General features: G+C 72.8%; 4 protein-coding genes across 4 annotated transcripts in view; 3 read left to right on the top strand and 1 right to left on the bottom strand.

Moving 5' to 3' along the window:
- Positions 1–177: 177 nt before the first annotated feature.
- On the top strand, positions 178–6143 carry CCDC154 (coiled-coil domain containing 154). Its single transcript, XM_062180917.1, has 17 exons — positions 178–379; positions 535–736; positions 831–981; positions 1127–1167; positions 1245–1340; positions 1560–1683; positions 2815–2916; positions 2985–3104; positions 3556–3680; positions 3954–4080; positions 4166–4303; positions 4973–5092; positions 5190–5266; positions 5361–5478; positions 5583–5669; positions 5757–5944; positions 6017–6143. The coding sequence occupies exons 1-17, from the start codon at positions 373–375 to the stop codon at positions 6141–6143; spliced, it is 1950 nt and encodes a 649-aa protein (XP_062036901.1). The 5' UTR covers positions 178–372.
- Positions 6144–6914: 771 nt separating this feature from the next.
- PERCC1 (proline and glutamate rich with coiled coil 1) lies at positions 6915–7660 on the bottom strand. Its single transcript, XM_062180916.1, is given in 2 exon segments — positions 6915–7567; positions 7570–7660. Coding segments are annotated over 2 exon segments (744 nt in total).
- A 4548-nt stretch (positions 7661–12208) lies between these two features.
- LOC133750841 (ubiquinol-cytochrome c reductase complex assembly factor 4) lies at positions 12209–12796 on the top strand. Its single transcript, XM_062180538.1, has 2 exons — positions 12209–12289; positions 12368–12796. The coding sequence occupies exons 1-2, from the start codon at positions 12258–12260 to the stop codon at positions 12726–12728; spliced, it is 393 nt and encodes a 130-aa protein (XP_062036522.1). The 5' UTR covers positions 12209–12257; the 3' UTR covers positions 12729–12796.
- Positions 12797–13951: 1155 nt separating this feature from the next.
- Positions 13952–18761, top strand: part of UNKL (unk like zinc finger) — a 20898-nt gene continuing 16088 nt past the window's right edge. Inside the window, 4 exon segments of the mRNA XM_062180576.1 lie at positions 13952–14025; positions 14100–14181; positions 14183–14209; positions 14212–14312. Of these exon segments, the coding sequence (XP_062036560.1) occupies positions 13952–14025; positions 14100–14181; positions 14183–14209; positions 14212–14312 (284 nt within the window).

The following is an 18761-nucleotide window of genomic DNA, read 5'->3' as shown; positions in this document are numbered from 1 at the left end:
CCGCCTCCGTGGCCTGTGCCCTCTCGCCCCTCGGGGCTTCTGCTGTGATGGCTGCCGGCTGTCCCCTTCGGCCCGGGCGGGGCCAGAGCCACTGCCCTCCAGAAGTGGCCCCTGGGCCGGCCTCGGGGGCAGGAGTTCCAGCGGCAGTTGGGCCCTGAAGTCATGGGTTCTGGAAGGTTCCAGCGGCCCCCGCTGCCAGCCGCCCCTGCCCCCGCCGGATTCTGTGTGGAAGAAGGGGGCGAGAGGGCAGGAGCTCGCCCTCCACCCCACCTGCGCCCCTATCTCTCCCAGCCCTCAGACGCCCTGGCCTGGTGTCCAGCCGGGGGCCTGGGCACACAGCCTACACCACAGCGCCTGGCAGCTGGTGACGCCATGTCAGGTGAGCCGGGAGCCCGCAGGCCACGTGGGAGGCACTGTCCTCAGGCAGGCCCCGGGACCCCCTGGGCTCCCAAGTGCGGTGACTCGGGTCCTGGCTGCCGTGAGCTCCCGCAGGAGCCGCCGCCCAGGGTGAGCTGCCGAGGCACCCTCTCGTAGAGCTGACCGCCAGCCCCCCGTCGGAGTCGCTCCCCTCCCAGCCGAGCACCCCCACCATGGAGGACCTGGAGCTGCTGCTGGCCAGCCCTGAGCCCTTGAGCCGGGGGGAGACGGAGCAGCGTGGGTCCAGCCGCCCACTGGTGTCCAGCGCCTCAGGACCCGAGCAGGACACCGCCAAGCGCTGGCAGCAGCTGGAGCGACAGTGAGCCCCCGCACCCCGGGCATGGGCACGGGCGGGGGTCACGGCAGCCCCTGCGGCAGGCATGGCTGGACTGGGCGGCTCTGGCCCTGGCCAGGGTGGCTGACCTGCAGGCCGAGGTGGCGCACCTGCGGGGTCACAAGGAGCGCTGTAAGCACGCCTCACTGAGCCTGCTGCACGAGCTGCTGCGGCTGCGCGACCTGGAGGGGCAGTGGGCGGCGCAGACCCCCGAGAAGGAGGCGCTGGAGGTGAGCGCGGTGGGGGGGGGCACGGGAGTCGGCACAGCGTGACCTGGAGGGGCAGTGGGCGGCGCAGACCCCCCGAGAAGGAGGCGCTGGAGGTGAGTGCGGGGGGGGGGCCCTGCCTGCTCAGCCCTACATGCTCCCCCCACAGCTCCACGGCCCCCAGAACCAGATGCAGGCCCTGGACAGGAGGTAAGCCACAGGGCCGGGGTGTGGCGGGGGCGCGGGGCTGCCGCGGGCCTGGGCGGAAGCCGCGCCTTGTCCCCCAGGCTGGTGGAGGTCCGGGAAGCCCTGACAGAGGTCCGGAGGAGGCAGGCGCTGCAGGACGCCGAGCGGAAGGGCGCCGAGCAGGAGGCCCGTGTCAGGTGGGCCCCCGGGGCTGCCCAGCCCCTCACCCTGGGTACCCACCGGGATTCCAGGCCTGGTCCCACGCCACTGCGCTCCCTTGGCTGCCGGCCAGTCCTGCCTTGCAGGCCGCCCAGATGTGGCCCTGGCTGGAGAAGGCCTCTGTCCAGGGCCCCGCGCAGCCTTCCTGGGACACCCCGCCCCCCCAGCTGGGCCGCTGCACTGTGCCCGTGCCCTAGGCTGGCCAGGCTGACGACCTTGCTGAGGCAGGAGGAGCAGGCCCGGGAGGCCGCCTGCAGCACCCTGCAGCAGGGCCAGGAGGACAGCAGCCAGAGAGTGGACCAGGAGGTGGCCAGGATGCAGGTACCACGAGGGGGCGGGGCCCGGCCCAGCCTGGCCCAGCGGCGCCCCCGCCCGTGCCTTCCTGGCTCCCGGCTTCTGCCCACGTGCGGGGCCCATGGCGGCCGCCTGTCCGGGCGCTTAGAACTCAGTCCTGGCTTGACAAGCGCGGCCGCGGGGCGGATCTGAGCAGCCGCGTGTGGCCACGTGTGACCGATGGTGCTGGCTTGGGCTCCCTTCACTCCACACAGGGCTGGGGGTGGTACCGCTGCCGCCTCCGTCCCCCTCCCTGTCCAGGCATGGCCCTCGTTCAGAGCCACGGCCTCTCCACAGCCATGAGTTCCCAGGACCCCGAGACCCCCGCACGCGCCAGGGCTCTGCTGCGGTGGGTGTGGGGATGACAGAGCCCCCACAGACCCCTGCGGCACGGGGCGGGGGCAGTGGTCAGGGTCTCCTGCTGCTGCCCACGCCGCTCTGCTGTCCAGGTCGGCACGATGCAGTGGGGGGGGGGAGCATCCAGCAGAGGGTGCCCGACCTCCTGGGACCGGAGGCTGCCCTCACTGGGCGGTCTCCCTTTTCCCTGAGCAGGGGGCGTCTGAGGGCTCCAGACCACGGCCACTGAAGTCTTTGTGAGTAAAGTTTTATTGGCACGTGGCTGTGAGCACGTAGGTACCAACTCTCATGGCCACTTCTGGAGCCACCAGGGCCGAGAGGCTGTGGCCCCACCCCTGGGAGCCCCAAGCGCTGACCTGCTGACCCAGCAGTGGGCGCCCTCCTGCTGGGGGGCCGGTGGAGCGAGGGCTGCCCTGGAGACGGCTCTCGGAGCTGGGAGGACTCTGCCCCACCCTGCCCAGGCTAGCCGCGGGCTCTGGGCTGTGAGAAGGTGCCCGGGGCCCAGAGCCGCCCCCTCCCTGGCGGGATTCGGTGGCCACAGCACGGCCTGCCCAGCTGCATCCGGGGTCGCGAGGACTCGTGGGACCCCCTTGGCGGCGCTGGAGGCTGCACAGGGTGGCCCCTGCCTGTGCTGCCTTCGTCCCCGCGCAGGGTAAGGCCAGCCCGGCGCTGCTGGGCCCGAGGCCATGCGGGACAGGGTCCCCAGGGCCCAGGCGCGCGGCCGCCGTGGCAGGAGGCTGAGGCGCCGTGCGGCCTTGCCAGGCCCGGGTGACCGCGCTCTGCGAGGAGATGAGTCTGCGCTTCCTGAAGAGGGAGGCCAAGCTCTGCGGCTTCCTGCACAGGAGCTTCCTGGCCCTGGAGCAGGTGGGGCCGCGCCGGGCGGGGCCGCCCCCCCAGCCCGGCCAGCGCGCTCACTGCCTCTGCTCCCCCAGAGGATGAAGGCCTCGGAGGGCGCCAGGCTGCAGGCCGAGGGCAGCCTGCGGCGGGAGCTGGACGGCCGCTGGCAGAAGCTGCAGGAGCAGAGCGAGGAGCGGGCGCAGGCGCAGCGTGAGGTGGGCGGGGCCGGGGCAGCCAGGGGACACATGGCAGAGTGGGGGGACACATGGGGTGGGGCAGACGGGGGACACACGGGGTGGACACACGGGATGGGGCAGATGGGGGACACACGGGGTGGACACACGGGATGGGGCAGATGGGGGACACACGGCAGAGGGGGTGGACACATGGGGTGGGCAGACGGGGGGGGACACACAGGGTGGACACACGGGGTGGGGCAGATGGGGTAGACACACGGGGTGGGGCAGACGGGGGGGACACACAGGGTGGACACACGGGGTGGGGCAGATGGGGTAGACACACGGGGTGGGGCAGACGGGGGGGACACACAGGGGGGACACACGGGGTGGGGCAGATGGGGTAGACACACGGGGTGGGGCAGACGGGGGGGACACACAGGGTGGGGCAGGCGGGGTGGACACGCGGCTCAGGACCCGTCCGCTGCAGCAGGAGGGCGGCCGCCTGCTGGCGCAGTGCCGGGGCCTGGACGCGGCCGTGGTCCAGCTCACCAAGTTCGTGCGGCAGAACCAGGTGTCTCTGAACCGTGTCCTCCTGGCTGAGCAGAAGGCCCGGTGGGTGTCCTGGGGCAGGGGGCACCCAGTGCGCCCGAGTGCAGTGCGAGGCCGTACACGCCGGGGCAGAGCGGCCAACCCTGTCCCCAAGGCTGCCGCCCCTCCCCGGGGAGCATGGCCCCACCTCAGAGGTGCCGGGGACAGCCCCTCCCCCTGATCCCTGGGACCCCCTGGGTGGTCCTGGAGGCAGCAGCCCAACCTGGGTGCCATCCCGGGCCTGGGGCCGAGGCGCGGCCCAGCCCTGCTGAGGGAGGGTCTCGGCACCCGCCCCAGCGATGCCAAGGTGTGCTTGGAGGAGAACCAGGCCGGGGAGTTGGCCTCCCACGTGCAGGAGAGCCTGCAGGCCGTGCAGCTGGCCGGGCAGCGGGCCCAGCAGGAGACGCAGGGCGCACTGGAGCTGGTGAGGGGCCGGGCAGGGCTGGTGGGGACCCCCGTTCCCGGGTGCGGGCCCCCGGCCTGGGCCTCCTCTCCCGTGTGCCCCACAGCTCCAAGAGAAGAACCAAGCCCTGGAGCGGGCCGTGGCCGAGCTGGCCCTGCAGGTGAAAGACCTGGGTGACCACTGCCTGGCCCTGGGCTGGAGGCTGGACCTGCAGGAGCAGACGCTGGGGCTGAGGCTGTCGGCGGTGAGTCCCCGGGAGCGCCCGCAGCGAGGGGCCCGGCGGACCCTGGGCGCCCCACAGCCCGCGGTGAGGGTGGCGGGTCCTGGGCTCCCCGCGGCCCGCGGCGAGGGGCCCGGCGGACCCTGGGCGCCCCGCGGCCCGCGGTGGGGGCAGCCCTGCTCGGTCGCTGTGGAAGCAGCTTTATTGAGAAGTCGTCAGCACAGCGCAGCTCCGCTCTGAGCGCCCAGTCAGTTCTAGAAGGCGCTGCCTCCCCAGTGCAGCCCCGGGTGCCCCTCTGCCCCGCCTCCCAGAGTCCACGTCCTGTGTGGATCCGCCAGTCCTGGGGACCCACAGCCCGGGCCTCCCCTAGCCGAGCGCTCGCCCCCGCGAGGCGCTGGTTCACAGGGTAACGGGGGCCGTCATGCTGCCAGGAACGGGGCCGGGCCCCGCTGAGCCCCCACTCTGCGGGCTCGCTGTGGCAGGTCGGCCCTTCCCCGTCCGCTTGCCTGCAGGGCGGCTAGCCGGGCTGTGAGCGTGCCCTGCCCTGGCCCAGGCTCTCCGGAGGTGGCCCTGACGGGGAGGGCCCTGGGGCCCCTGGCTCCCGTCCTGCAGGTCTGGGGCGTGCGGGCCGCCTGTCCTTGGCTCTGGTGGGCCCGTCTGTCATGCCCCAGCCCTCGCGAAGTCTGATTCCAGGCGCAGACGGAATGGGAGGGGGCTCAGAGGAAGTCCCTGCAGGACCTGGCCCTGTGGCAGCAGGAGGTGGCCGGGCAGCTGGGGGACCTGCGGGACAAAGTAGACGGCCTCCCCCTGCAGGTGGGCACGGGCACGCCGCCCCTCCCGCCCCTGCGGCCCGGGACCGGCGGGGCTCCCCACAAGCCGGCTGTGCCTGCCTGGCCCGGCCCCGTTTCAGGTGGAGGGCGTCTCGGACAAGTGCTTCTTCCACAAGAGCGACTCGGACCTGAAGGTCGCGGCCGAAGGCAAAGCCAGGTGAGGGCCTCCGCCGGCGTCCGGGGCTGCGGAGGGGGCCCGGCTGCCCCTCCCCCTCTGCCTCAGGCCACATCTCCTCCCTCGAGGCCAGCAGGGAGCAGGAGGTGGGGGCCTTGCGGCAGGAGCTGGCTGCCCTGCTGTCGTCCGTGCAGCTGCTGAAGGAGGACAACCCGGGGCGGAAGATCGCCGAGATCCAGGGCAAACTGGCCACGGTACCGCCCGCACCCAGCCCTGGGCGCCCCGGGGAACAGCCGCCAGCGCCGGCCGGGGCGCCCTGGTGCGCCCGCCGTGCCCCGCCGAGCCTGGCTCTGCTTAGTTCCAGAGCCAGATGATGAGGCTGGGAGACAGCATCCAGGCCCACAGGGCCGTCCAGAACCTGAAGCTCAACGCGGAGGCCAAGCTGGTGAGGGGACGCCCCGGGCCCCGGCCGGCCGTCTGCGGGTGTCTGCGGTAGCTGGAGAGTAAGCCCGTCACCGCGCCCCGCCCGCAGCGCACCGAGGAGATGGCCGCGCTGCGGGAGAGCGTGCTGCGCCTGTGGAGCGAGGAGGGCCCCTGGGCGCTGACGCTGGGCAGCAGGCGGCTGCTCATGTCCCTGGTGCGACAGCGGTTCTTCGTCAAGGACGTGGGCGCCGGCGAGCTGGCCCCCGTGAACCAGTGGGGCGTGTACCAGGCCGTGAGGTGGGCACAGGCGCCCGGCGGGGGCGGGCGGGCGGGGGCGGGGCCCGGGTCCCTCAGCCGCGTGTCCGGCAGGTGGCTGCGGTGGAAGGCCGTCCTCATGACGCTGGGGGCCCTGCGGAGGCCGGGACGAGGCCCCGAGAAGAGCCGTGGCCAGGAGCCTGCGGCCCTGCCCCCCCGAGGGCCCCTGCCCCAGAAATAAACGCACAGCTGCTGTACCATCGCAGCCAGAGTCCCCCGGGCCCGCGGGGCTGACGGGCAGGGGAGAGGCCCGTCCAGGAGGGGTCAGTGTGGGAGAGGCCCGTCCAGGGGGAGCGGCCCCGCCCCCGGAGTCCAGCGCCTTTCCTGTCTGCCAGCCCAGCCCTGGCCGGGTCCCTTCCCTCGGCGGTCGTGGGAGTGGACCCGCGTCCTCCCTGGCCCACCGAGAGCATGGGGGGGCAGGGGCACTGAAGGGCAGGGGCCGAGCCTGCCGGCCAGTGGTAGCCTAGCCCGGGGCACGCCTGGGAGGAAGTGGCTGGGAGGGGGCCACTCCAGGGGAAGCCTGGGCCCGCTCACTGCCGGCCCCGCCTCCTGCTGCAGCCAGGGGCTGCGTGTGCAGGGCCCCCTGGGTAGGGAGGCAGCGGGGAGGGCTGCCCCTGGGTGCTGACCTGGGCTGGCGTGGATCTGGCCTCCCTGAGGCACAGCGTGTGGAGCCCAGCCCCGGGTTTCCATGCAGCTGCACAGAGCTCCAGGGGCGGGGGCAGGCGGGGGGCAGCCAGAGGCAGGGGCTCCCCGGCCGGGGCACCGCCACCCCCCACGCGGCTCTGCCTCATTTCCTGACCTGCAGCCCAGGCCGCAGAAGGAGGAGGCTCTCCCTGCCTGGACAGCAGCCGTCCCCGTGGGCCGCCGTGGATGGAGGGCCGGGGGTCTCCCAGGGCAGCAGGAAGGCGTCGGGAAGTCTGCGCGCGTGGCCCAGTGACCCTGAGCCCTCTGGCTAGGCCTCGGCCAGCTGTGGCCCCTCCAGGGCCTGGGTGCCCGGCAGCTCGGGGCCGGCCTCCGCCGACCAGCTGGCCAGCAGATCGCTGAAGTCCGGGGTACCCGGAGGGAGCAGGCCCAGGGCGCTGGGCGCCGGCTCCCTCCAGAAGGACCGAGGCAGCTTCCTCTGGGCCATGGGGGTGATGTGGCCGTACTTGCGCTCCAGCCTCAGCCTGCGCCCGGCCACCGCGCCCGGCTCGCTGGGCTCCGAGAAGCGGCGCAGCCCGAAGTCGAAGAGCTCGGCCAGGGGCCCCAGCGGCGCCGCCCCCGCCCCGCCAGCACCCGGCCTGCACGCCTGCCCCTCAGGCTCTCTGGGCTCCGACAGGGGCCCGCCCGGGGCCAGGCGCTCTGGCTCCGCCCGGCAGTCGGCATGCACGCCCCGGGCGTCTGGGTCCTGCCCCTTGTCCTTGCGGCCGAAGTATCGCTGGATGTCGCCGCTGATGAGCTCCGAGAAGCGCAGCAGCCGCAGAGGCGTCTCGGGGCTGCCGGGGGCGTGCGGGGCGGCCCCTGAGCGCCAGGGCCCCGGGCTGCAGCCGCTCGGCCCTTCGTCCTCCAGCCCCGGGTTCTGGTCCTCCTCCTCCTCCTCTTCTTCCTCCTCCTCCTCCTCGGACGTTCCTGGGGGCTCGGGGGCGGGGGCAGGAAGGGCTGGTGGGATGGCAGGGGCAGCGGGAAGCCGCACAGGGGCCTGATCACGCCGGCGGCCATCTCCTCACCTCGGGGCGGAGGCGCTGGCTGGGGAGGGGAGAGGGGCAGGTCGGTGCTGAAGGCCCCCAGGGATCCAGGCCGGGCCTTGTGCACGGAGGGCACCGCACAGACAGCGTGGGTGTGCGCTGAGGGCAGGTGCCCAGGTCCGAGGCCAGGAGCAGCTGGTCCTGCCACCCAGGGAGCCCCAGGGAGGGGAAGGGGCCTGGCAGGGGGGGGCGGGGGGCCCTGTCCTTGTGCAGTCAGGGTCCTGGGTTGACCAGGCCCGTGCAGCTGGGGCCAGCAGGGAGGCCTGGGCCTGGGCAGCGTCTCCCAGATCCAAATCCCGAGCTCTGGCCTCCACAGCGGGGCGCAAAGAGGGGAGGTGGGGAGGAGGTGCAGGGGCCTGGAGGGTGGGGCCCCTGCCCCGGGTGGGTTCCCACAGCCGCCTCCTACCCTGGGCCGGCTCTGCTCTCCCCGGTGGTCCCCAGGGCCCCGCAGCCCTGCCCCCCAGCAGGCCCGGGCTCCTACCTGGCTGGGCCACAGCTCTGCTCTGCAGGCCCGCCTCCACCTGGGCTCAAGCATTTATAGGCAGGCCCTGTGGCCGCCCAGCCTGGCAAATATTTGGCGACGGCATTGTCATTGCCGACTGGGCAAATAGAGCCCGTTTGCTTTAGCGCCCGGCAACCAGGGCCCGGCGGGGGAGCGCCAGGGCAGGCCCCACCTGTGGGCGGCCTGCCTGGGGACCGTGGAGTGTTTGCCCGGGCCCAGCTGGCTGCACCTGGGCCCTTATCTCCGACACCAACTGGGGCCTGTGCCGGGCCTCGTCAAATAGGCGGAAAATTAAATTTCATGCTATTTTGAGTTCTGGAGTAGCCGCTCTCGAAGAAGCCCTGCCCCCGCGGCTCCCCGGTAAATGGTGCTCCCCGAGGGCTGGGGGGGGAGGCAGGGCAGGAGGGTGCCAGGACCACCCTCAGCCAGTCCAGGTGTGGCCGTGAGCCGGGTCCCTGCTGGCCGCAGGTCTGCCCGCACCACCTGGGCCACCCAGCCCACTGCTGCCCCTGGCCTAGCCCTGGGGCCTGGGCTGAGCCCTGGGGTGGGGGCCCTTCCTGCCAGTTCCCTCGAGTCTCCTGGTGACCGCAGACATTGGCCCTACAGCTCTCTAGCGCCCTGGGGCTGCTCCGGTCCTTGTCAGCAACTGGAAGTCTCAGAGCGGGAGGCCAGAAGTCCACGTTGGGCGTCCCGGGGCTCTGTCCCCTCCGCCCCGCCAGCCTTGGGAATCCCCTGCTGCCGCAGGGCCTAATCCGGTGTGACACCACCCAGCCCGCTGAGGTCAGCTTCTGAGGGCCCAGGTGGACGTGGGCTTGGGGACACGCTCACCCGGCCCCTGGAGGAGCCACCGTGACCGCAGACACCAGTCCGGAGCCCAGGTTGCCATGTGCACATCGCGTCCCCACAGCCCTGTCCCGTCTCCAGGTCATGGCTCTCCCTGACCAGGGGCTGCGAGGGCTGGGGGTGACACCCACCTGGCCCCTGGGTCCTCGCCAGCGCCTTCAAGGGGAGTTTGGTACCTCCCACCCCGTGACACCCACAGCCGGTGGCGTCTGGACTGCAGCTGGGCCCACGCAGATCTGCCCCTCTGGGCACCTGGACAGTAGGAGATGGGGTGGGGGGGCTGGTGAGGGCCTGCAGGATCCCCTCTCTGACCACAGGAATTGGGGGGCCTGGCACCGCTGCCCTGACCTGCCCAGGACCCCAGACAAGCTGGGGCTGCAGCTGCCAGGGTGTGGCCACAGCGCCCCCTGGAGGCCGCCGCCAGGGGCAGAAGGCACCGGGCAGCTGGGGGCAGCGCTGGCCCAGGCCTGGGGCCTGTCCGGGGCACATCTCCGCATGGAGGGGCACGCGGCAGGGTGCGGGGCGTGGTTTCCGTGTTGCACCCTGGCTGGCACAGGAGACGAGACCACCGAGGCCGGGGCCCGCCTGGGAACCACACACCCGCCCCTGTGGCCGGGGAAGGGGCTTCAGGGAGGTCAGCCGCCCTGCTGCCCTGCCGCTGTCCCGGCTGACTCGGCGTGCGGTGGAGCCGACGGCCTCCAGGAGGGAGGGGGTCCCGCGGGAGCCCCCGCAGGAGGAGGAGGACCCCGCGCTGCGGGCTCTGCACACAGGCGAGGGGGTCCCCAGGGACTCAGGCCGCTGGGACCTGTGAGCCCTGCACCGAGGAGAAGCCTGTGTGTGATTTTAGCCCCTGAGCGCATGCGCTGTGGGGCAGCCGCGTGAGGCCCCGCCCCAGCCCCCAGCCCCCAGCCCCCTGCCCCTGGCGGGCGCTGGGCCAGGACCTGGGCTTTTCTCTGCCTGATAAGAGGCCTTCGAGGAAGCCCCAGGCTGGGGGAGTCGGCAGGACAGGGAGCGAGCCCTCTGGCTTGAGCCGGTTCAGGATGGGCTGGGGGGCAGCAGGTGGGAGTTGAGCCTCCCCTTGTGTTTCTGGCGCCAGGTTGGTGGCCAGGGCCGGCCCGGGCGGCCACAGCTCCCCGCCCCCTCCATGGGTCTCTTGCCAGGCCTGGGGCGGAGCGGGGTGGGGGTGGGCTGGGCGCTGCCCGTGCCCACGCACCGCATATCGACCTTCCCGGGAAGATCGATAACTCCGACGTGTCAGCTCTGAGTGCGCGGTGCCGGGGAGGGCTGTGGCCGTCAGGCCTCCCGAGACGTGTCTGTGTGCGTTAGATAGCCAGGGCTGAGGTGTGGTTCAGGTCCCTGGGCGGGGGGCCTGGGGGACGCTGCTCCCGCCGAGGGCGCCGGGGACTCCGATCTCGAGAACCCGTGGCCAGCACCAGCGGTGGCCACCCGGCATCCGTGCCGCCTCTCGGCCTGTAGACCCGTCTGTGTCCCTGTCCCTCCTCGTCTTGGGACACCAGGGTCCACCCTAGTCCGGGACGACCCCACTCCCACGAGCTGGATCTGCAAAGGTGCCCGTGACTGGGGGACACCGCTCACCCCGGCACAGCGGCTCCCAGTGCTCACCACAGCCGGCACCGGGCACCGGAGACCCATTTCACGGCCGGGACTCATAGGGTTAAGTCGCCTGTGTCAGCTCTCATGCCAGCCCCTGGCCCCACCTGCCTGTCAGCCAGGCAGCACCAACCCTGGGGGCCCTTTGATCTCCACCTCCTCCCAGAAGCCCTCCAGGCTGCGTCCTGGGCTGACTGCCCCCCCACACACACACGGGGTGCTCTTCGGTCCCTGCGGGGCACCCAGTCTGGCATGGTGCTGGGGGGAACAGCTGGGGCCCGAGGAGGACCTGGGCAAACAGGTGCCTCTGTTGACAGAGCACAGCCAGCAGGCGGGGGGGGGGGGGGGGGGCTCCCCAGGGCCCGGCTCACCCCCAGGCGGCAGCCCCTGACCTGAGCCAGGCTCCTGTACCCAGAGGGGGTGGCCTTGTTCCAGGCAGTGGCGTAGCCACAACGGCACAACGCCGGTCCCCAGAGTCCTGCACAGAGCTCGGTCGTGGAGGTGTGTGTGTGTGTGGGTGTGAGCCGCGGCCCGCGGTGCCGGACCCCGGAGCCCTGCTAATGGCCTGGGAAGCAGCGGAGGACGGCCCACGGGCTCGCGCCCCTGCACGCCTGCAGGAGCTGGGGTGGAGCTCCGGGCTCCCGGCTTCAGCCTGGCTCAGGCCTGACCGTCTGGGGGGTGAACAGCAGGGGGGAGACTCTGTCACTCTGCCCTCAAATAACTAAACCTCAACAATTATTTTGAAACGCACGCGGGTTCTTCGTATCTTTCCTGATGGAGACGCCCGTGTCAGTGGAGATGAGCGAGACAGAGGCCTGGCCGGCCAGGGCAGCGAGGCTGGCCGGGGAGCCAGGGGGCCGCCGCCTGCCCGGGCAGGCGAGGGTGCGCCCCAGAGCCCAGCGCGCAGCCCGCGTCGGCCTGAGGGCCGGGGCCAGGGGTCTGCAGGCAGCGACCTGGGCGAACTCCCCGCAGGTTCCACTCCTGGCTGCCCCAGGGCGCTGTGGCCGGCGTGCCCAGGGGCCGCGCTGGGACCGCCCGGACAGGTGCCGGATGGCTGGGATTCTGCGCCGTGCGATCCCGGAGCCCCGAGGATGCTTGGCTTCCCAGCCCCGCACACACTGCTCATTTCCGACTTCTTAGCTCTCACAGGCACGGGTTTAGATTCTTTTAAAATTTATTATTTATTTGAAAGCGTGGCGGCGCGGGCTCACTCCCCCAGCAACCACAGCGTCTCCCAGGTGGGCGGCTCGGCCCCTCTGCGTCGGCTGGAGGCTGGGTGGGAAGCCGAGCAGCCGGGGCGCGATCCACGCCCGTGGGCCGCACGCCATCGCAAGCGCAGCGCACCCCGGGAGCCACGGCGCCCGCCCCTGGATTTCAACGCGTCTCCCGCAGGGGAAGGAGGCGGCCCTCCTCGGGCGCGGCGCAGAACTACACTTCCCGGCCACCCCCGCGGCGCGCCGGGGGCGCGGCCTGGGCCGGAAGCGCGCGTCATTTCCGCCGCGCGCCTGGGCAGCACGTTCTCTAGTCGTGAGCACAGCCCTGGGACGGCGCTCGGCTTCCGGTTTCGGGCGCCGGAAGTGACGCGCACGCGGCGCGCCGCGGCGCCGAGGCCGGCATGAGCTGCGTGCTGGGCGCCCCGGCGGCCGGGTGAGTCCCGCGCGGCGTCGGCGGGCGCGGGCGGGGGCCGGCGGGCGGGCCGGGCGCTCACCGGCGTCTGTCTTCCAGGGCCGTCCGGACGCTGAGGCTGCTGGGCCGGGCGGGCCGAGGGCTGCACTCGCCGCCCGGCCTGCGGGCTCGGGCCCCGTCGGCGGCCGAGGGCGGCGAGGGCGAGGACGAGCCTGGCCGCCCCATCCAGTTCTCCTGCAGCGGGGCCAGCCCGGCCCGCTGGACGGTGGCGCAGTCGCTGGGCCGGCAGCAGCAGCGGCCGTGGTGGAAGGTGCTGCCGCTGAGCCTGTCGCTCATGCTGCTCGTCGCCTGGTGCTTCCTGCGGCCGGAGAGCGGCGCGGACGTGTGGCTGCAGCGCGTGCTGGACGGAGAGGAGCCGGGGCGCGGCGGCCGCGCGGAGGCCCCCGGGGCGCGGGCCTAGCGGGGCGGCCGCGCGCGGACAGTTGTCAATAAACAGCCCGACCTCGTGGAGTCCCGTGTCCTCGCTCGCGCGGAGCCCGTGTGTCCATCAGAAGTGAGAAGCGCCGCGGGCGCCCGGCTGTTCCCTCCCGGGTCCGATAGCGGCGCTTCCCCACCGCCGCCGCGCCCCAGCCGGGCCCTCCCGGGGTTCGGGGCCCACGGAGCGGCTGCAGGGGCGCAGGGCCAGGCGGGGCCCCCGGGGGTCTCGGCGCCGCACCCTCCCCTCAGAGAGGAGGGGCTCGGGGCGCTGGTCGGGACCCCGGGGCGGCCCCTCCCAGGAGGACCCCACACTGCGCCCTGGGCCCCGCGGGTCCCTCAGGTTCTTCCGGGCCGGCTCGGTGCCGACCGCCTGCGAGCCGGGGGCCCCGCGTGCTGTCCCGATTCCCCGAGGAGTGCCCTGTTCTCCGGTGGCCGAGATGTGCGGGACCCCTGCGGCCTTTGCGGAGGCCAGGGTGGCCGCTTCACGCGCCCACCCTCCCGAGGAGCCCCTGGCCCGGCCCCGGGGCCGAGGCGGTCATCGCTGGCTGCTGCCCCCGGGAGTGGAGCGGGGCGGGACGCGGGCCCCGCAGCCGCCCTCCCTGCAGGCCTCGTGCGGTGCGTGGCGCTGAGCGGGAGACGAGAAAAAAGAAGGCAAAGGCGGAGACACCCGCGGAACGGCGCTCCGACGTCTGGGTTCGGGTGCGCGGAGCCGCCTCCCGGCCCGGGCCTCCCGTGTCGGAAGTCGGTGCGGTCACACGGCGGGCAGCCCGCGCCGCGGTCTCAGCCTGGGCGGGATCCGGCCGTGGGGGCGTGGCCGGCTTGCGGGGAGGGGGCAGGCCTGGGGGCGTGGTCGCCGGGGGAGGAGGCAGGCCCGGGGCGTGGTTTTTTGGGGCGTGACCGTCTTGCAGGGGGGCAGGTCCGGGGCGTGGCTGTAGGGGCGTGGCCGGCTTGCGGGGAGGGGCAGGCCTGGGGGCGTGGTCGCCGGCGGGGGGCAGGGGCAGGCCTGGGGGCGTGGCCGGCTTGCGGGGAGGGGCAGGCCTGGGGCGTGGTTTTGTTCGGGCGTGGCTGGCGGGGGCGTGGTCGCCGGGCGGGGAGGTGGGGGCGTGGCCGGCGGGCCGGGGGCGCGGGTGGGCTCCGCGCGCGGGGAGATCCGGGGGGCGGGGGCGGCGGGCGCGGCGCATGCGCGTTGCATTGTTTTGACTGAAAATGCCGTCGGTTTCGAAGGCGGCGGCGGCGGCGAGCGCGTCCCCCCCGCAGACCGAGAAGCCCACGCACTACCGGTCAGTGCCCGCGCCGGCCGCCCCGCGGACCCCGGGCGGCGGGCGGGCGCGGCAGCGGCGCTGTGTCCCCGCAGGTACCTGAAGGAGTTCCGCACCGAGCAGTGCGCGCTGTTCCTGCAGCGCCGCTGCGCGCGGCACCGGCCCTTCACCTGCTTCCCACTGGCACTTCCGGAGCCAGCAGCGGCGCGCAGGCCGCTCCGCCGGCGCGACGGCACCTTCAACTACAGCGCGGACGTGTACTGCGCCCAGTACGACGCGGCCTCGGGCCTCTGCCCCGACGGCGACGGGTGAGGCGGGCGGGGCGGGGCTGGGGGTCCCGACCACGGAGCTGGGGCTGCGGGAGAGACCCCCTGGGGGAGGGGGAGCTGGAGCTGCGGGAGAGACCCCCTGGGGGAGGGGGGCTGGGGCTGGGGGTCCCGACCACGACCGAGGAGCTGGAGCTGCAGGAGAGACCCCCTGGGGGAGGCCGAGGGACGGGGGCTGGGGGCGCGGGGCTGGGGGTCCCGACCGCGACCACGGAGCTGGGGCTGCGGGAGAGACCCCCTGGGGGAGGGGGGGGCTGGGGCTGGGGGTCCCGACCGCGACCACGGAGCTGGGGCTGCGGGAGAGACCCCCTGGGGGAGGGGGGGCTGGGGCTGGGGGTCCCGACCGCGACCACGGAGCTGGAGCTGCAGGAGAGACCCCCTGGGGGAGGCCGAGGGACGGGGGCTGGGGGCGCGGGGCTGGGGGTCCCGACCGCGACCACGGAGCTGGGGCTGCGGGAGAGACCCCCTGGGGGAGGGGGGGCTGGGGCTGGGGGTCCCGACCGCGACCACGGAGCTGGGGCTGGGGGAGAGACCCCCTGGGGGAGGGGGGGGGGACGGGGCTGGGGGTCCCGACCGCGACCACGGAGCTGGGGCTGCGGGAGAGACCCCCTGGGGGAGGCCGAGGGACGGGGCTGGGGGCTGGGGCTGGGGGTCCCGACCGCGACCACGGAGCTGGGGCTGCGGGAGAGACCCCCTGGGGGAGGGGGGGCTGGGGCTGGGGGTCCCGACCGCGACCACGGAGCTGGGGCTGGGGGAGAGACCCCCTGGGGGAGGGGGGGGGACGGGGCTGGGGGTCCCGACCGCGACCACGGAGCTGGGGCTGCGGGAGAGACCCCCTGGGGGAGGGGGGGCTGGGGCTGGGGGTCCCGACCGCGACCACGGAGCTGGGGCTGGGGGAGAGACCCCCTGGGGGAGGGGGGGGGGACGGGGCTGGGGGTCCCGACCGCGACCGCGGAGCTGGGGCTGCGGGAGAGACCCCCTGGGGGAGGGGGGGGCTGGGGCTGGGGTCCCGACCGCGACCACGGAGCTGGGGCTGCGGGAGAGACCCCCTGGGGGAGGCCGAGGGACGGGGCTGGGGGCTGGGGCTGGGGGTCCCGACCGCGGAGCTGGGGCTGCAGGAGAGACCCCCTGGGGGAGGGGGGCTGGGGGTCCCGACCACGACCACGGAGCTGGAGCTGCGGGAGAGACCCCCTGGGGGAGGGGGGGCTGGGGGTCCCGACCACGACCACGGAGCTGGGGCTGTGGGAGAGACCCCCTGGGGGGGGGCTGGGGGTCCTGACCACGGAGCTGGGGCTGCAGGAGAGACCCCCTGGGGGAGGGGGGGGCTGGGGCTGGGGGTCCCGACCGCGACCACGGAGCTGGAGCTGCGGGAGAGACCCCCTGGGGGAGGGGGGGCTGGGGCTGGGGGTCCTGACCGCGACCACGGAGCTGGGGCTGCAGGAGAGACCCCCTGGGGGAGGCCGAGGGACGGGGCTGGGGGCTGGGGCTGGGGGTCCCGACCACGACCACGGAGCTGGGGCTGCGGGAGAGACCCCCTGGGGGAGGCGGGGGTGGGCTTGCCTCCAGAGACGTGCACTTGGGGTCCCGGCCAACATCAAGGAGTGGATTCCCCAGGGACCCTTCCCCTCTGGAGACCTCCTGGGGGTCCTGGGGGGGGGGGTTGCTGCCAGGGGCCCGGGCACTTAGGATCCCTGACCGAGGAGCAGATTCCCCAGGGACCCCTCTCCTCTGGAGCTGCGCGTGAGACCCCCTGGGGGGGGGGCTTGTCGCCAGGGCCGCGGGCACTTGGGGCAGGAGCTGGAGACCCCCGCCGGGCCTCACTGGGCAGCAGCGCCCTGGGGGAGGGGCCTTTGGTGCATGGTCCCCTGGCCAGGCCGTGGTCGGTGCAGACCTGTGGCCGCGCCCTGCTGCCCGGCCGTGGGCACTGGGGCTGCTCCAGCGGTCACTCGGGCAGCAGACCTGCGGCTGGGGGTCCAGAGCCCCACGCCCTGCGGAAGCGCAGCTGCTGTTCCCTGGCTTCGTCCGCGCCGGCAGGGTCATGGGCTCCTCCGCCCAGGCGAGGGCGGTCAGTGAAGTCCCCAGATCCACAGGCGGAGGGGGGACCCCCATCCGCGGGCTCTGGGGGCGCGGGGCGGGCGTCTCAGGACCCGAGGCCCGCTGACCGGTGCCGACGGCGTCCCCGGCTGGCCAGGCACCGCCCCGCTGGGTCCCCAAGGCACACGCTGGCCTGCTGACCAGTGCTGATGGTGTCCCCCGGCCGGCCAGGCCTGCCCCGCTGGGTCCCCAAGGCACACGCTCGCCTGCTGACCAGTGTCGACGGCGTCCCCTGGCCGGCCAGGCCTGCCCTGCTGGGTCCCCAAGGCACATGCTGACTGGTGCTGACCGGCGTCCCCCGGCTGGCCAGGCGCCCGCCCTGCCCTCTCCCGATTTCCTCTGCTGAGTCCAGCTCTGCCTGGGGCTGTGTCCTCCCGATCTGATCTCAGACCAGTGGGGGTCACGACTCCCTCCTGGCCGCAGCTGGGCCCCGCGGGGCTGGCCGGCGGCCTCACCCTCCCTGCATCGCCCCGCACCGCGTTCCTTCGTGCGCGGTCAGCACCCCTTGGCCACGCTGGGTGGCCGGCCTGTCCACGCGGGTCCGCCCCCGTGACCCCCGGCCAGCCGCCTGCACCCGCGCACCGCGATTGGCCGCCGTGGTCACCTGCCGGCGCCCCGCCCCGTGGGAACCGCGACTGGCCGCACGCACAGGGTCCGGGCCGTGTGGCGCCCCCGCCTGGGCTGCTGGGCGGCTGCTGCCCCCCCCACTGAAGGGGCACCCTGCGGGGGGCACCCGCGACTCCTGGGAAGCTGAGGGCGGCGTCCTGCGTGGCCACAGGCACAGGTGACCTCAGGTGTCCTGGGGTCTCCGCAGTGTCGTGGGGGGGGGGGGGATGAGCCGCTGCAGCCCCTCAGACCCTGGGCCTGGGGTAGGGGCCTCCCAGCCCGCAGCCTCCACCCACAGGGGGCCAGGGTGGAGTTAGGCAGCGATGGGTGGCATCCGGCCAGGCGTTGAGGGTCTTTGAAAGGAGGGAGCCCAGTGTGCAGAGACAGGGCAATGAGGAGGCCCTGTGACCCCGACCCCAGTCCACCCCATGACCCCTGGCCCCACCAAACCCTGTGACCACGGCACTAGCCCCACCCCGTGACTCCTCCCCACCCCATGACCCCCGACCCCACCCCTGGCTGCCCACGGGCTTATCTTTTTGCAGTCATTTTATTTTATTTTATTTTATTTTTTTGACAGGCAGAGTGGACAGTGAGAGAGAGAGAGAGAAAGGTCTTCCTTTTTGCCGTTGGTTCACCGTCCAATGGCCGCCGCGGCCGGCGCATCTCGCTGATCCGAAGCCAGGAGCCAGGTGCTTCTCCTGGTCTCCCATGGGGTGCAGGGCCCAAGCACTTGGGCCATCCTCCACTGCACTCCCGGGCCGCAGCAGAGAGCTGGACTGGAAGAGGAGCAACCGGGATAGAATCCGGCGCCCCAACCGGGACTAGAACCCGGTGTGCCAGCGCTGCAAGGCGGAGGATTAGCCTGTTGAACCACGGCGCCAGCAGTCATTTTTATCTTTACTGATTTCTTATCACTCTTTTTTTTTAAAAAAAGGTTTATTTATCTGAAAGGCAGAGCTACAGAGAGGCAGAGGGACAGAGCCAGAGAGAGAGAGAGAGGTCCTCCAATGCTGGCTCACTCCCCAGATGGCCACAATGGCCAGAGCTGAGCTGACCTGAAATCCAAAGCCAGGAGCTTCTTCCTGGTCTCCCATGCGGGTGCAGGGCCCGAGGACCTGGGCCATCCTCCACTGCCCTCCCGGGCCACAGCAGGGAGCTGGATGGGAAGTGGACTAGAACCAGCGCCCGTGTGGGATGTCCGCACTGCAGGTGGTGGCTTTACCCACTACACCACAATGCTGGCCCCTCGTCACTCATTTTAAAAGATGTTTACTTTCGGGGCCGGCACCGTGGCTCACTAGGTTAATCCTTGGGCCCTGCACCTGCATGGGAGAACAGGAGGAGGCACCTGGCTCTTGGCTTCGGATCGGCACAGCGCCAGCCATGGTGGCCATTTGTGGGGTGAACCAATGGAAGGAAGACCTTTCTCTCTGTCTCTGTCACTGTCTAACTCTGCCTGTCAAAAAAAAAAAAAAGTGTCCTTTCGTCTACTTGAACGGCAGAGTGAGAGATCCTCTGTTTGCCGGCTCACTCCCTGAATGTCCGAGACAGCCAGGGCTGTGCCAGGCTGAAGCCGGGAGCTTCTTCCGGGTCTCCCACGACGGTGCAGGCCCCAGGGCCCAGGCCGGCCGCTGCCTCCCGAGTGGCAGCTTCACAGTGGGGCCCCGCGCCTGCCCGCAGCCGTATTCAGGTCCCGCTGCGCCGCCCATGTTTGCCTTCCCCGGGAGA

The sequence above is a fragment of the Lepus europaeus genome, chromosome 21, assembly GCF_033115175.1.
Source record: "Lepus europaeus isolate LE1 chromosome 21, mLepTim1.pri, whole genome shotgun sequence".
Classification (NCBI taxonomy): Eukaryota; Metazoa; Chordata; class Mammalia; order Lagomorpha; family Leporidae; genus Lepus; species Lepus europaeus.
This window is presented reverse-complemented; position numbering and strand designations above follow the sequence as displayed.